This window comes from Dermacentor andersoni, chromosome 1, assembly GCF_023375885.2.
Source record: "Dermacentor andersoni chromosome 1, qqDerAnde1_hic_scaffold, whole genome shotgun sequence".
Lineage (NCBI taxonomy): Eukaryota > Metazoa > Arthropoda > Arachnida > Ixodida > Ixodidae > Dermacentor > Dermacentor andersoni.
The window spans coordinates 392,628,782-392,646,618 of record NC_092814.1 but is presented as its reverse complement, the minus strand read 5'-3'; the positions used below and the strand labels follow the sequence as shown (position 1 = coordinate 392,646,618).

General features: G+C 45.3%; 1 protein-coding gene across 3 annotated transcripts in view; it reads right to left on the bottom strand.

Annotated features, from left to right (window-relative positions):
- Positions 1 to 1,879: 1,879 nt before the first annotated feature.
- The window catches only part of Ctl2 (Choline transporter-like 2), a 448,555-nt gene continuing 432,597 nt past the window's right edge, over positions 1,880 to 17,837 (bottom strand). For all 3 annotated transcript variants that reach the window (XM_050168529.3, XM_050168530.3, XM_055064868.2), the window contains one exon: positions 1,880 to 7,634. In XM_050168529.3, coding sequence (XP_050024486.1) covers positions 7,525 to 7,634 — 110 coding nt within the window. In that variant the 3' untranslated portion in view covers positions 1,880 to 7,524. The remainder of the gene's footprint in view (positions 7,635 to 17,837) is intronic.

Genomic DNA, 17,837 nt, shown 5'->3' with positions numbered 1-17,837 from the left:
CTCCGCAATGCCGGCATGTCAGGGGACAAACGAATACAACGCAATCTAAGAAACCTCCTCCGTAATGCCTAGGCTGAGTCATATATTCAAGGAGCAAAAGCCCCCAGATTTTCTCTCTCGCGCCCGCTCTTACTCGCGCCTGCGCAGAAACGTCGAGCGCCGTCAAAAGTGGCACGCCCCGTTGTACCTACGAGCAATTCTAAATACGCCACCCGGCCCGTCAACTCCGGTGCCCAGGCGGAGTATACCCGACGGCGGAGACCACCAGGCCGTTACTTGCCTGGGTAGCAGGCACAGTCGATCCAGCTAGGGTGGAGGCAGAGCCTCGTACTTTGAACTTGGACGTTTGCTGTCGACAAACAAGCAAGCATGCGATGCCTCCTCGGGCATAATCTTCGATGGCCCGCCAGGCTCGGTAGGCAACATTGGTCACCGCACCGTAATAAACACCGACAAGCACAGCTGCTCGGCAGTCAGTCATCGTTTATCATTACCAACGCTGCAGAGCATCCGTCTAACGGAGGGTGCCTCGAGCCCTCCCTTCACGAACCCGGGCGAATCGTGACAATTACACATAGTATGTATGCAAGTTCTCACTTCTCTGCAATATACAGTGCATGCTTGAAGGCATTACACAGCAGTCTTGCGGCGAAGCCATTATCAAACACATGATTTTGGTATTTCCTTTCGTAACACAAATCTTGTTTTAGTGTAATTTCCTCCTAGGCCCCAATACCCTGTTGTGGGCTCGTCATTTAACGCTACGACATCTTCTTCGTCCATAAATGTGAATGTACACCTTGCAAGGTTTTAAGTGGCAGCACGATATGTTTTTTGTAGGCTTATGGACGCGTAGCTGCTAACATATGCATGCTTCTCAGTTTACATGGGATGTCTTCAGCCACTCTGCGTAGGCCAAAATAATTTTGCACAAGTGCTGCACCAACAAGCAAAGCAAGTGTATGTCAGAGTACCGTTCGTGCCCGTACTGACATTCTAGAAAATATGCAGTTCATTTCTGCATTTTGAACAGCAACAAAGACTTACCGTGTCTTCCTTAATGTTGCGCCCACAACACATGGCTCTATCATTATGCAGTGTTCTTCCTTTTCATTGTGGCCGTGTTGACTTTCTAGCATCACTGAAAACGCAGTGACGTGGGTTTTGGCAATAAAGTGCAGCACTGATAAGGGCGTATGCACAGCGTTTCCTGAGCATTCCAAGTCTTTTTAAATGCCTCGGATTTATCAGTGCAAGCGATGCATATTCCCATCACCAAATGGCCCCACCGCTTCAACGCTGCATCGGAGCACAAACGCGCACCTGGGCTGGGATAGCGTGCGCAATCTCACAGGCAATGTCCCAGGCCACGGCCCTAGCTGCCGCCATGCTGGCGGAAGTGGCTTGCGTCGAGAACCAATAGGCGCACAGCTCGTGACCTCTCAAGCTGCAGTGCATTCTGGGAACATGCAAGTGATGAGATTTTAGTTACGGCACCCGGCAAGGGAAACGCTCCAAGCTTATCCCACTTGGCCATTCCAGCCTCCCTGCCTTAGCAGCAGTAACAGCAGCACAACTAGAGTACACACACACACAAAGAAATGGCAGCACTACCATTGACTGATGTGCCTACGTGGCACTACTGAATGGTTGCAATACGAAAGGAGACTTGTTTTCAGAAAGCAGCTCGAGAGACTTCCACTTGCTTTATATTGGATGTAATCATTGCATGCTTTCGACCTTTCTAGTTTAGCCCCTGCTCAAATTTTGAAACTCTTCTTTGCCACCCACATCACCTTGGAAGCAGCCTCTGCCGAGGTTGGCTCAAGATGTGTGCATGCACCCTCTTCCTGCGTTCCTTTTGAGGAAAAAGTCAAAGGCCTTTTTTCATCTTTATTACAGCAAGAAAAAGTGCACAACTTTGCATTATGTTCAGGCTCACCGTGACATAGACAAAAGCACAAGGCAGTGTACATAATTGCAGGCTCAGCAACAACTGTTAATGCCATTTCTTGTGCAAGCCGCAGGTACAAGGACACTGACCACATACACCTTTGCAGCGATTGTAGGCACGAAAGTATACACAACAAGTTATTCAATCACAAGAGAATAAAATTAAAGGACAATCACAACCTATCCTGCAAGTGGCAATCAATAAAACTGGATAACAAACAACACTGTCCAGCATCTTCTTTTCAGCAAAGCATAACACTTTCAGTATGATGAACAACATAAAAAAGCACACCATGTCTCTCATTTGCTTTTCCAAATTTCAGCCTAGCAAATGTTTTTGTAAGCTGCTGGCCCAATTTTGACCATAGCTCAGCATTGCCCTCTTAACATAACAGCACTAACACTACATATCACAAATCTACAGCAATTTGCAAAAATAGGGAGTTAAAGCAATGGACCCAAAATTAGTGGACACAATCCCCTGGGTGTACAAAAGAGCGCAGTGAGAGTACATAAGAATGTGAAGGGCCTGAAATAGAATTTGAGTTTTTGCCCGAGCAATACCACTTGGATATGCTTTTTCCATAAATTCCCTATTATGTGTCCTTGATTCGTTCCTTACAATATAGGTACTAAGACATCTTCAGGTAGTCTAATGACTTAACAAAAAGGTCTGAACTTGATCTAGTTGGTACGGATTCATAACTAAAAAACAGTGCGAAAGAAAACCAGGACAAGAAAGATGACATAGGACGAGCGCTGACTGCCAACAAAATGTATATATTCTGTATGTAAATATATATATATATATATGCCCAAGAAACAGGGAGGGGGGAAAGGGGGCTCAGACTCTTCTAACTGTGCATGCGTCAAACGTTAAAAACTTACGAACAATTGATCAATCACGGAGATATTATAGATCATAGTGGGAGTAATCTAGTCGGTATCTAACAAGTTAGGGTCGCTACGCAAAAGGGTGAACGCTATTCTTCCTGAAAACACGCAGTGTGACAAGCAACATTCCACGCACTTTGTGCTTAGCAAGAGGGAAGTTGTGTACGAGGTCCCGTTGTGCAGTGGCTCAAAGATTGGACAAACAGGTCATTGCCTTAACGACCGCCTGTGGGAGCACTCCAGTAACCTTAAGTCCAAGAGTGGGAGCAATTTGGCCATTCATTGCGCCAAATGCGGGTGCTTGCCTTTACTTGAAGAGGCACATGTTGTGTGCAGATACCGAGACCAGCGAGCATGTGAGATCTGCGAAGCTTTTTCTATGCACTGCAAGGGCTCGGTCAGCGAGCCTTCGATAAACTTGACTTCCAACGAGATTCTCCGCGATTGATCATTTCTTTGCAAGTTTTTCATGCCTACACATGCCTGGTTAGAAGAGCCCTTCCCCCCTGCCCGCTTGTTGGGCACACGCGGAGTAAATGTCTTCTGCTGGCAGTCAGCACTTGTGTCGTCTTGTCCTTTTTGCTGTTTTTTAGCTGTGATTTGCAAGCTTCAGGACAACCATCCAATTAGATCCAGAAAACATATTCTACATTCTACGCTCCTTCATTGCAGCCAAATGGCAGTAAACATCCATCACAGAAAAGAAACCAACCTTCATGATTTTATATTGCATTACATGGCTGAAGCAACACCATTCAAGTAGTTAGCTTACTGAGTTATTGGCACAAGTGTTGGCATTGCTATCAGGGTTTAGCTTTCCTTTTTAACATATAAATCAACTGGTCTGTTTATACCTGAGGATCTTGATACAGATATCTGCACTTGTTTACTTTCACTGTCATGAAAATTAAGTTTAAACAATTTCGTTGACTGTTACAAAGGCAACAAAGATTAGAAGAAAACCCTAGTTAAACTAAACACGGTGGATTCAATGCAACAAGTTTAACCACCCTAAACTATCGAGCTATATATACGAACATGCAGGCCCGAGTCTCAGATCACTGCTTTACACAGTGTTCAGAGAAAATTATCATGCACAGGTGCACACTCTTGCTGCATGCTCCGAAACTGAGTGGCACATGCTATGCCAACATTATGCCTTGCAGTTGAAATGCAAGAAGTTGGGATGCAGGATCTTCAGTGTGCCTCCAACACTAGAAAAAACGACCAGCCTGTCAAAATAATTTGGTGCCATTTAAGCCATGTAGTTTCATACTAAAATAAAGCCTGTGTGCGCTGCTAGTATGGCTGCTGTTCAGCCATCACGGGAAGGGTGGGCCAGCGCCTAAACTTTGTTCGAGTTACAAACAACCTTCTTGAAGTTATCTTTTCACCGCAGTTTATGTACAACAATGATTATTAGCAAACATTGCTACTATTACAGTTTTCAGGAAATTGCAAAAGCAAGATAAAGAATTTTTAGCATATTAAAAAGATACCCATGGTGAGTTTTTTACTAGACATCTATACTGGTGAGAAATGTATTCAAAAGCACTAAGAATAATTTCTGCGCTGCAAATTGTGATGAAATGACTTCATTTGGAACTTTTTAACACCTACAGCTCTAAACAAATGTTGCGAGGCCAGCACATAAGATACATGAACCAAACAGAACATTAAAACATGCTTTAAACAGTAAAATATTTCAACAATGAATCCATTCTATATCCTAAAAAAAAAATTCACGTAGGACCACGATTCCCAAAATGGTTGGTTGACTGCAGCACGAGATCTTCCTCTGGTAATTTTAGTATGAAACTGCATGCTTCAAGCTACTTTCAATGGAAATGCCTTCGCTATGAAATGCCAGCTGTCGCGCAGCAGCTGCGTAGGCTGAATCCTACAGCTGCGCAAGGACCACATGTGGGTTTGGGCTAGATGGTGGTCATCCACGATTACTTTTCACATGAAAAAAAAAAAAAAAAAATGGGGAGGCAATCGGAGACAACACAAACTTATACTCAACTGTCACCACTGCTTACTAATACCAATATATATAGTGAGTGCTAACACATTAGTGAGTGCCTCATGTTATCTCCTGAAGCCTTAAGTATCTCACAGGTACGTTGGTCTCCATTTACACAAACAAGTTCACACTTTTCAAACTCGGCACAACAACCTCAACAATGCATAGCCAAGTGCCATTCAGGCCCCCTGTACATATTGCCATGTTCTTGAAGCTCATTCTTAAGATGCTAGCCAATCTGACAGTCCACTTGTGTGGCCCCCCCCCCCCTTTTTTTTTCAGGAAAGTAATCGCAGACAATGACCAAAAAGGCACCCAGATGGTCAACACCCGCATGATCAAATGCCCAAACGTATGACAAGAGCTTTTCATTGGCTTTATTATTGAGCAAATTTCCCACAAAGCTCTTCTCAGGTTGATAATACCACAGTTGAAAGCTAGGCTGTACACTGCACCAGTACGAAAGGGGACAACTGAAGCTGTGTGCAAACCAAGATTCCTGCAAACCGACAAGTCAGAACCTCATTCACAGTTACTATATAGTTTTGGCATGAGAAGTTCTGCTCACATAGATTTCTTTAAAATTTCAGCATAGGAACAAGGAAAAATACTGGCTTTAAATTCAAATGCAGTGTTTCCTTTCTCAATGGTGCACCATGTAGAGGGTGCACGTGTTCCAACAAGATCCTAAAGGATGTGCAACTTGCAAAAGCTTCTTCTGCAGACAGGAAGGCGATTTGGCAGCACACATTTTCCAAAAGGTGCTAAATGCCTATAACACATTTCCAATGCTTGTGATATCCCACGTGGTCATGATAGGTGAGGTAAGGGAAGCCAGACTAGCACACGGCCTGGTCTTCACATCACGCACACTGTGTGGCCTGCCTATCCACGAAGAGTTCTAACCACACAATGCCAGAGGCTGCATTTATCATAATGCACAATTGGAATTTGCATCACTACTACTTTGCCCCAACAGTTCTGGAACTACTGTCCACCTTAAGCTCATGCAAATGATCTAAAATATATATTTGAATCAGTAGACGCAGCGAAAAAATCACTTATCACTTATCAGCACTTATCACTTATCAGCACCCGTAGAAGCGTGGATGTCAATTATCAGCAGTGTGCCAATGCCAAATAGCCTGGTACACGGGGCTAGACAGGCACAGAGACACTACATGTGATGCCAAGGAAAATTAGGCAGTATTCTGCAAATGTGTATCCAAGTGGTACATAATATTGAAGTCAGGAAGGACTTCACTGGAGAACGATACAAGGTCTGGGCAGCCTCTGTCTTGCCTTCCTGATGCAAAGACAATGCCACACTAATAAGGGACATGGTGCTACAACGAGACCATACTGCGACAGCTTTGGGTGCTGTACCCTGGAAATGAGGCCCCATCAGCCTGCTACCAATTTCGCCACGAGGACTTGTACAAATGAAAACTGAATACCAAGTTAAGCAAAACCAAATAAGGAGCCAAGTCTTGACGACAGTCAATTTTTGCCAATGTAATACTCAGGGTGTTTGGGGATGCCATCTTCATTTAGTTGGCAATCAAGATTGACCAAGACCAAAGGACAAAGCATCAAGTGCGACAAGCATACTATTTAATGCACCACAAGTCTCTCTAGCAAGACTAATCCATTGACCTCAAATTTTGCATCTCCCCACTATGCCCGGGCATGCCAGTGGTAAAATCTATCGCACGAAGTTATGAGGCAATGTACCCCTATAACAGTTGAGCAATTTCTTACTACTATATGCTACATCAGTGTGCTCTGACCACTTCCCATATGAGCCTTAAAAGTACCCTAGCATAAAATTGCATCCAACAATAGAGCTGGCAGTTGGTAAAAAAAAAAAAAAAAAGCATTTCGCAGCCACTTTTGGGACCTGAAGGAATGTTCAAAATAGCATAGAGGGAGGTTACTCCCAAGGGCAAAAGAACACTTTCTTTGGGAGTACAAAATAAAAAATTTTCCAAGCATTAACAGATAAGTTTTGGGACAAAATTGCTTCGCTGGTACAAACACGCCTAAGTGAGCCACATAAACTCCATCAATGCATTTCGAGTGCATGGTCTGTTTCAATAAAAATAAAATATACATGGCAGTGCAGCCTTGTGCGCTTGTTAGATGAGTGACCAAGCATGAACAAATCATGAAGCCATCCGAATGGCACATGCATCCAGCAAACTGCTTCCGATGCATACAACACCTGTTGCACACTGAAAGTTGCGAAACACACGAAAGTTGTGGTGCAAATAGGAGCGACACGCCTGTCCCAGCTAAATTACTCTTACGCGACATTCAGTACAAATAAAGCCATGTACAAAAGTGCACACAACCAACGTGCATATAAACACCCATAAAGGCCACACAGCGCTGCTTGTACTCTGCCCTTGTGCAGTTTCCCATCCGCAGCACAGGACATTGTAAGATACTATGTTGCTTAAACATAACCAGCAGCGCCAATCTAGATATTCCACTCATGGCATGTTTTCAGAGCCACGAGTGCATGTTCCAAATCAAGGCTAAGCAAAAGGGGGCTCAGCTGGGCAAAGTGTGTCAGGAAAGCGCGATTCAAGGAAAGCCAGGAGGGCCTCTGTGCAGCAGCACACCGAAGTGGGAGGTTGTCAAGGCAGTCACTTGTCGGCATCCTGCAACCTGTTCTGCTTTCCCAGGATCTTCATGAGCTCCTTGGACATGTAGTATGGCTTCTCTTCTGATCCATCATGCCTCTCACAATCTTCCACTGCACAGTAAAAGACATTGCAGTACAGATTGTTCACATGGGGGCCATGATTCCATTTCTGCCCTCCCTTGTCCAACACTGAACTGGCAGTAGTACATGACATGGAAATTGGCAACACACATCATACAGTGCACCAAGACACAGAGAAAAATGAAAAAGATTAGTTGGAGGAGATGCTGCGCTGATTTCCACTACTTGTGCTGCCTGTGTACCGATTGCCTCCTATGAATTATGAGTACACAAACACACAGCTAGCACTTATGAAGATACAATAAACTGATATAATTAATGTTTTCCTTTAGTGTCCTTTTAAGTCCAACTAGACTGAAAGATTAGGCTTCTGTAATAACGAATTCTTCATTTTTAGCGAGAGCAGCGCTTTTATAAGGAAGAAAGCTATGAAAATCTGAGTGGTGCTACCTATTTTAGACTATGGCAACTCATGTGACGACAGCACTGGCTGATCCACACAGAGAGCGGCATACGTTGTGGCATGGGTGATTCCAAGTGAGGAGCAGCAGTGATGCAACAATATTGACCCACAGAAAAGAAAGATAGACGAATAATCTACCTAGCTAGACTTAACATTTTCCTGTAGTATCCCTTTAACAGCAAAGATATGTGTTAGTTTTGGCTTCAGTTTTATGGGAACATGCAGATGGTGCTATTATCCTTTGTGTTATATGTGGTCTGAAATAAAGGATATGCATAACTGCAACTGCTCCACGATAAGAGTGTGTAAGGGGGACTGAACGAGGAGATACAAAGAAAGAGATACACAGATACAGCGCTGTCTCTGTGCACTTGTTTCTTGCTACGTCCTCGTTCAGTCGCACTTACACACTCCATCATGGATTCGAACCAAGTAGCCCGCCAACGTGCTTTAACTAACTGCAACTGCTCACCACTCCTGTCCCTTTTTAAGCAAAAAAACGTCGTCCACATATTATGCTGACGAAATTCATCACATGGCCACTGACGACCCATGGCAGCTGTAACAGCGCCACAAGTTATCTGCAGCCACCTGACTGCAAGCTGAAAGCATAATGCAGACCAAGAGATGCCATGAACAGTAATGACATGCATGATGCCTAAATGCTAACAGGCATGCAAAAAACATTTTTGAAATATCCCTAGGGTGAGCACCAAATAACTGAGATGGTATGGTCAAAGAAATCAAGTGACCCAGCACTTCTTCTGTCTGTTGATTAGGTGCGGGCTTATTGAATTATTTGGTGAGCCCACAGACGTAACCAAAATGCAGCCAACCTTTTTTTTGTGGAAAAGTATGACTGAATGGTATTTGAGAGCTATCAAGTCCAGGGTGACTATCCTGTTGGCCTCCTTTTTGTACACATTGGTGAATTTTCGGATCTAGTTCTGGATCAGGCCACAATGTCTACCGATGAACTTGTCAAACAAGGTTCTGAAAAAGTGTACAGTATCCCTGTGGTGTTATTTAACCAGCTAGTGCTGAAACAAGAGAATGAAAGTAGAACACTGCCTGACAAAACATCCACGATTCCTCAGGCCATAGTGATTCAACAACCTCTACAATTATGGTCGAGACTCTCCTTTCTGCTCTATGCCACTGAGAAAATTGTACAGTTTAACTTTTGGAGCTAGAAATGTGTGACAGATCATCAGGCAAACCAAAGGATCAAATAGTATTTACAAGGAGGCAGCGAAATACAATGAGTGGTTATATGACCAATACCAGGCAATAAACCATTGCTCAATGGAGTGACAAGAAAACAGTATCAGGTCCTGGAGCATCAACCATGGTGCAAACAGATCTTTCCTCGTAAAAATGTAATTCTAGGGTTTTAAATGCCAGAACAATGGTACTATTACGAGGCCCGCCATAGTGGTTAAAATATCGCAGGATAAATAAAGTAACGTTGAAGGGCCCCTCACCTGGTCTGGCCATTTTGGGCTCACACGAGCAGTGCATACAATGTGCCCTGATGATTGTGTCTGCTAAGTACAGTCAAACCCACTTATAGCGATACCGGTTTTAACAATATATCGGTTATAACAACGAGAAGCTGCTTCACCGTCAACTTTTGTATGTTTTCCATGGTGAAATAACCTGCTCACTACAATGGCCCGATGCCGCATTATCGGTTATAACGATGAAGTCTGGCTGCTGGGTATCCTAGCCGAAAAGTAGTGAAATGCGAAATCCTTGAAAAAAAAAAAAGGGAGGAAACGAGAAATTTGTGCTGCTGCGCGATGGGTTGCTGCTTCAACAGCCACCATGTGCTCATTTTTCAGCCATCTCCGCGTGTCTCTCTCCCATTGCCCTTCCACCCCTCCGAACACCAATGGGCTGTGCCCATAGCTCTAAGCCGCCTCACCCTCCGAAACACAAATGGACCACGCCAACTTCACTGCTCGCAGGTCGCTCACTGGCTCCTCATCATTCAGCGCAGTTCTGCAAGCAGCTTAATCACTCACGTTCGTCTTTGTTGGTTGCATCAATATCGTTCCTGGCCATGCGGTTTATCAACCTCGTTTGACCAACAGTTGGTTTGACTTGCCGCCGAAACGGAAGATGGCCGCTCACTGATCATCGGCAATACACAACGTTGCCGGTGGAAAGAAAGCCTAGAGTATTTACACGATTGTAAGTCGACCCCCCCCCCCCCCATATCGCGTGACAGGAAAAAAAAAAAGAGTAGACCCGAGGGCGCATTCGACAACGAAAATTTATTAGTAGCTGACATGGTCATGGGACTACTCGTCTTCACTAGTGCTGCCATTGCCATTGCTGCTACGGTCCCACAGCGCGTCGTCGTCCAGCGAAATTCCACATTTGGCAAACGACCGCACCACGACATCTTGTGGAACAGCAGCCCACGCCGAATGCACCCAACCACACGCAGCCATCAGAGAGGCTCTTTTGACAGGTCTGGTTGGCATAATTTCGCAGCCTTCTGTCGCCAGCCACTCGTACTCAAGGCAGAGCAGGTCCTTAAAAGGCGAAGGTCCGGGCTTGTTTCATGATCACGTCGCACTTCACTGGCAGGGACCGATCACTCATTTCAGCGACGTACGCCGCAAGCTTAACCTACAGCTCCGGAAAGCGTCCAGACTTCGGCATGTGGGAAATTTTTCACTTGCCGTCACAGGTGAAAATTTTGCTTCGCCGCAGTTGTCACTCTCACACCACCCGTTCAGAAACATTGAACTTGCGGTCCGCTGCGCAGTGATTTGCTTCTTCGGCATAAAGGATGGCAGCCCTATTGAACGCTGCTGCGAACGAGTGCCGAATGATTAGTGGGCCTGGAGCACTCATGACGACTGAGGAAGCATAGAAGTAGCACGTAGCCAGCAGTCAAGTGGAATGCATCAAACCAATGCCTTTCGTCAAACTATAGAGAAAGCTAAGCGCAACAGGGAAAGTGAAACCCACAATACTCCCCGCCAGCGCCGCCGTTTTGAGGGTGCTGCCGCGAATGGCAACCGAGGCACTTCCATCAGCTATCGACCCCATCCCCCCCCATAAGTGTTGCGTGCACTCATGCGCGTGCACTGTAAAACTTTCAGAAATTTTGAAAAACCCTTCCGAAAAGCGAACAAACACGCAGGATAGCGAAAAGCTATGGGTAGAGCCAGAGCAAACATAAAATTGTAACTACGTTGTAGCTCCCGTTGGTCTCACTTTTTTGGCGGTGCTATGTTTTGCTTTCGATTGTAAGTCGACCCCCCCCCCCCCCCCCACTTCAGATTTTCAAATTTTAAAAAAGTGGTCGACTTACAATCGTGTAAATATGATAAGTGCTTCTAACCGATGAGGCGATCATCGCGAATGTGCTTGCATCTGATAGCGACGGTGACGACGGCAGCGATGACGCGGTAGGGCAGGCTGCCTCAACATTGTCCTCACAGGAGGCCCAGCAGATGATTCAGTTCCTCCGGGGCTTCGTTTTCGCGAGGAACCTTCCGCTGCACTATGTGAAGCACCTGGATGCCTTGGAGAAGGATGTCAGCAAGCTTCGTGCAAAGCATGCGAGGCTCACGGACATAGGGTTTTCTTGTGCAAGCCAGTGAGAAGTACATGGCAAGTTGCTTGTGGCGGTCTCCCTCAGCATTTCTTCTGGATTTCTCAAGCTGACAGGCTGCCGCAGCAGCCTTCTCGCAATATTTAAACGGCCCCTTCTGGGGCCACCAAAACAATGCCTTGGCAGTGCTCGCATATCGCTTGCCACCCGTGACCCCTCATTGCACTTGTTATAGCAGTTCCATTCTTTAAAGGGACACTAAAGGCAAATATTAAGTGAAGTAAAAGTGATAGATTAGTGCTTGAGAATCTCTAAGGCATCACTATTATCGCGAACAGGGTCTTCATAATCGAGAAACTGAGGTAAATGGAGGACATTATTAGAGACTCCCCCGGGACATTTAAGCGCTTGCCTGATGACAAAAGCACCCCTCAGTTAAATTCTGTCATTAGCACTCAGACACATGTTACAAAAAACTTCATTCTATTGTATTACAAGACGAGATAAAATGCTATTTATCCAGATCTATTTCATTTTTAGAAAAAAGAACTCATGGAAATTACTCTTGGCAAGACGCGGGCGGTCAAAAGGTTTTGTTTTCGCTTGACACTGCACAGCCCACGCTTTCACATTCAGCCATTTCGTTATCACGTAGTCCTGCGCTGGTTTTGCTGGCTCGTGAAACTTGCACAAACTGCAAGTAGCAGAGAATTTAACTTCCATGTTACGTCGTGGGATGCCCGAATGGTGTACGCCACTTGACCAAAAAGCAGCGGCGAACCCACCGCTCTGCCTTGGCTCGGTGCTGCCGTCTGTCGGGCGCTGTTTTACTCATTGGTGGCAGCAAAGGGTGGTGATGGCGTATGCAACGTCACCACTCCTCCGGTTGAGTGGCGAGAGATTTGAATTTCGAAAAAGGCATTCAGACCCTTCACATGCAATTTTCTAGTAAAATAAGTCCATTCTTGGCACGAAACAAGCGTTGCGAGGTTTCTGGAATGGTATTTAAACAGTCCACATTGACTTATTATTAGCCTTTAGTGTCCCTTTAACACCGACAGTCGTGGCTTGCTACACACAAGTGGGGTGCCCAGGAAGCAGTTAAACGAGTGAACACAATCAGCAGCTGGATGGAGCAAGGTGGTGGGGAAGGGCACTGGCCTCCCCACAATTATAGTTTTCTCACATCAGCTCTGCCATCCCCCTATTTTGATTCTTTCGTGCAACCCGGTTATAACAATTATCGGTTATAACAATGGAATTTTCGTGGCACTTGAATATTGTTACAGTGAAACCTCGTTAAACCGTAGTTGACCAGAGCTCGGAATAAGTACGTACTAAACGATTGTACTGTTTAACCGAATTAGCATGAGATCGCCCACTTACCTGTCGAAAACGGAATTCAGAGAGAGTGCGACGAAAGGGGAAAAAGACATGCAGCATTTATTCACTTCGCGCGACAAAAGTGTTATTTTTGTTTGATGCCGCGGCAGCCTGGCACGATGACAACGGCCTCAAACTTACTGAAGCTGCGTGCCAGCTTTTCAGCCAGCCCCCTCTTCTCGGCAAACACTGGCATGGCAGATTTCTCGTTGGTGTTACGTATTCTCCGTGCACGCGCGCAGTAGTGCTGCAGAAGTCCCGGGGCGCCTTTTCCATTGCCAGTTGCTGTTCTCGTCGCGACGATTGCATTCATGAGGCTGACATAACGCGCAGCTTCTGCCACTGTCAGGCCTAAATCGCCCGTGCTGTCGCTTTCCGTGCCGTCCTCATCACTGTCGCTAGTTGACACTACGGCAACAACAGAGGCAATGATGGCGAAAAGTCGAACCTCGTAGCAGACATCTCTTCGCAGTCGTAGCAGCGATGCGACTGCGAACTTCTTGCATTCTTCTTCTTTGCATTCAAATGTAACTTCTTTGCATTCCAAATGCCACACACCGTAGTCAACAGCAGATCCCTGTCGCGTGCTAGCGCCGACTTCTTCGTGTCACGTTCGATAGCACAGGCAATGTCTAATTTTTCTTCTATGCTGAGCACTAGGCTTTTTTTTATCCGAGCTTCGGCATGACGAGAGTCCTCGGTTGCACGATGCCACAACGCCCTCTGGCATCTCTGGCACGGCGCTGAAATGATGTTGATGTTGATGTGGCTTCACGTGCAAACGCTCAAGGGACTTGGAGGCCGTTGTTCCGATCTCCGAGGCTTGTTGTTCTGCCGGGCCGCTCGATGAAGACGACGCACCGCCATGTTTGCGCGACGAAAAGTGGAAACGCTACGTTTTAACCGATGCGTACACAATAAGCTGGTACGGTTTATGCGGATACAAAACACATTATGTTCAGTGGCCGCTGAGTTGGGGATTTCCCTTTACTACTTTTAAAACTAAACTACTGTTTAAGCGGGTACGGTTTAACGAGGTTTTACTGTATAAGTGGGCTCGACTGTATTACATCCCTATGCACCGCGGAAAAAGCTTAAATTTCAAATCAAATGTCCTTTGCCCTTCTCTTCGTAGGTGCCATGCTCCCGGCTGGAGTCGACATCAAATGCAAAAGCGCGCCCACGTACATGGCGCAACACTGTGATGTCACTTGCAGTGAGACGCAAGTGAGAATTATTTGAGGCAACATTAGTTATTTGTTTCATCTGTTGCTTCAATAGACAAATTAAAGTTTAGCGAAATAACAAAACATACAAACAAAATGTCTGCATGTTCTTGTTTTACTTCGCACTGTAGCAAGAGAAACACACTTCCGTTTCGTCTGCTTGATCCCACGTTTGCGTGCAGAGAACGAAACTATATAATTTTCTACAGTGTTACAGTGGTGTGATCGTGTTCTTTCATCCTCTCGCATCTGCCTCAGTGCTTGTGACTGTGGCACAGACTTATATCCCACTTCTGATACCATGTATCAGCATGACTGCGTGTTCCGCATAGCCAGGACACGAGCTCCCAGGATTTATGGAGTCGTAATTCTTATACAGTGAAGTATTTCAGTTGACTATGCGATAATATACAGAGAAGTTAGGCAACGCCCCCACAGCATTGTGCGTAGCACACGTGTCAGGCATGACACGATACAGCTAATCAGGTGTTTTATGTGGAGCGTGCAAAATGAGACAAACGCAACAGCTCGCGCGTGAGACCATCACCGGAAGTGCACCACTCAATAAAAATGCGAGAAACAGGAAAAAAAAAAGCACTTGTGTGTGCACCGCAGTTTTATAATGAAAAGCTACCAACCTGCGCAATTTTCAGTACTTTACTATTAATGAACTAATCTGAAAAAATTCTTGTAGTAGAACACTCCTTAGAGGGCACGTAACCACTTCCAGCGTATAACCAAAATTTGCTATGTGGCCTGGTGAGGGGCCCTTTCAATAGTGGAAGCAGGCACTGTTGTGCACCATTTTACATCTGATAACCCTGCTTTACTTTCTTGAAAAGCACCGATTACTATGACTTGCTGAACCAGAGTTTCCATCAAGACTGGTCCTTGGAAGACTGGTCGTCTTCCAAAAGATTTGGAACAACCGGCTCCCCTCAAAAAGGCCCTGAAACTCTCAAAGCAGTAGAAGTCAGAGCACACTACTGGTCTAAGCAATGCTACAAGGCATGGCAAAACCTTCACGAGACATCTGGTCCTTACTTTGCCAACTCGGACGCATACCAAGCGATGGAAAGTGCAATATCTAGATTCATGTCAGTGAGAGATTCTTTAATGGACGTTGGAGATGTGTCCCCCACTACAGTGTGCTTCATAATCAGATAGTTGTTTTGGCATTAAAACGCCAGAATTGAAATTCTGAAAGTTCATCCTCTGGGTACCAACAAGTTTGAAGCTCCATTTGAATAACATGATACAGTGGAATCTTGTTAACTCAAACAAGCTTAATTCGAACTTGCAGTTTATTCGAACTGATGTTGTGGCTCTGTACAAAAAAAAATGTTTAGTTTTGCTTAAAAGGTGAAGCATAGAATGCAATAGCAAATTATTTGACAGCTACGCGAAGTAAGGGTAGCCATTTTATCGGCAGTATACACTTGTAAATATTTGCTCACAAACTAAATTAACAAGCATGGTGTCACGTGCGCACAGGCAAACATGAACACATCTTGCTCAATGGCCGCAGACACTCGTCTGGTGTGAGGAACAGCGGTGGCAGCAGCGAGCGAATTGCCCTTCGTGCTGCCTTACGCTTCAACGTGAACTAAGCGGTGAGAACACTGCGCACAAAAAGCTATTAGCCCTCGGTGTGCCTAGACTCTGTACCTACAGCCAATTATATTAAAGATAGGGCCCGCACTGCCGCGCTCAGCTGTGATATACACAGCCGCCGCTAAAGTAGAAGTCCCGTCCCCTCGGTGCCACCTTCCTCCCTTGCATGTGCGAGATCGAGCTGCCATCCTCGGCTCACCCTTGCATGCTTTCACTTGCAGCCACAGCACAAGGCATGTGGTTGCAATGTTATCACACTTGGACTTTCTATGGAACATCATGGCGACTGCAACAGCGATACCAATGCCCAGAGCGGAAATACGCCAGAAGTGTTCATATAAATGCTATCGCAATAACAATGTGCATTTCAGTGTGCGAAACGATCGGTAACTGTCTGTTACCGGCTATTTTCTGGCAGTTACCAGCCGAAAAACAGCCAGTAACGGACAGTTAAATCAAACATACCGCGCCACCGATTGTGCTAGCAGCAGCGTGAATTCGTGAAGCGGTGAGCCGGCTGCTGCTCACCGCTCTCGTTGAAAGTACCGTATTTTGGTGCGTATCATCATCAGCCTATGTTATGTTCACTGCAGGACGAAGGCCTCTTTCTGCGATCTGCGATTACCCCTGTCCTGCGCCAACCGATTACAACTTACACCTGCAAATTTCCTAGTTTCATCACCACATCTAATTTTCTGCGGTCCTCAACTGCGCTTCCCTTCCCTTGGCACCCATTCTGTTACTAATAGTTCACCGGTTACCATCCCTAGGCATTACATGGCCTGTCCCGCTCTGTTTTTTTCTTTTCTCTTACGTCAAGTAGACTATCGGTTATGCCTATTTGCTCACTGATCCACACCGCTCTCTTCCTGCCTTTTAACGTTACGTCTAAGATTTTTCGTTCCATCGCTCTTTGCACAGTCCTTAACTTGTTCTTGAGCTTCTTTGTTAACCTCCAAGTTTCTGCCCCATATGTTAGTAGTGGTAGAATGCAATGATTGCACACTTTCCTTTTCAACGACAATGGTAAGCCCCTAGTCAGGATTTGGTAATGCCTGCCATACACACTCCAAACCATTCTTATTCTATAAATTTCCTCCTCATGATCAGGGTCCCTTGTGAGTAATTCACCCAGATAAACAAACTCCTGCACAGATTCAAGAGGTTGATTGGTGATTATGAATTATTGTTCCCTTGGCAGGCTACTGAACATTATCTTTGTCTTTGGCATATTAATGTTCAACCCTACTCTTACACTCTCTCCGTTAAGGTCCTCAATCATTCGTTGAAATTCATTCCCAGTGTTGCTGAACAGAACAATGTCATTTGCAAATCGAAGGTTGCCGAGATATTCGCTGTTGATCCTCAGTCCTAAGCCTCCCCAGTCTAGTAGCTTGAATACTTCTTCTAAGCATGCAATGAATAGTATTGGAGAGATTGTGTCTTCTTGCCTGAGCCATTTCTTCGTAGGTATCTTCCTACATTTCTTGTGGAGAATTAAGGTAGCTGTGGAATCTTTGTAGATATTGCCCAAGATATTCACGCATGCCTCCAGTACTCCTTGATTAAGGAATGCCTCCATGACTGCTGCTATCTCTACTCAATTAAACGCCTTTTCATAACCCACACCAAAAATTTTCAAAATTTAACAGTAGAGCTGGGGTGCAGGTTACATGCAAATTTTACCTTGAGGTGCGGCTTCAAGCAGCAAAATTTTGCCTAGACATATGGCTTCATGGCAGCACATGTTGCGCTGCTGTGAAGTAACACTTGTGGAACTCGTCCCTCATGTGTTAGCTCAGTGCACATGCACCACCTCACAAAGTGCTGCACGCAAGTGAATGAGCTTCCTTTAATTTGAACTCCATTTAATGCAAACAAATTTTCAGGCCTCTTCCAGTTTGAATTATCGAGATTTGACTGTGCTACTACAGCCGGGAAAAAGCTATACAGTGCACCAAGAGAAAAGCAAA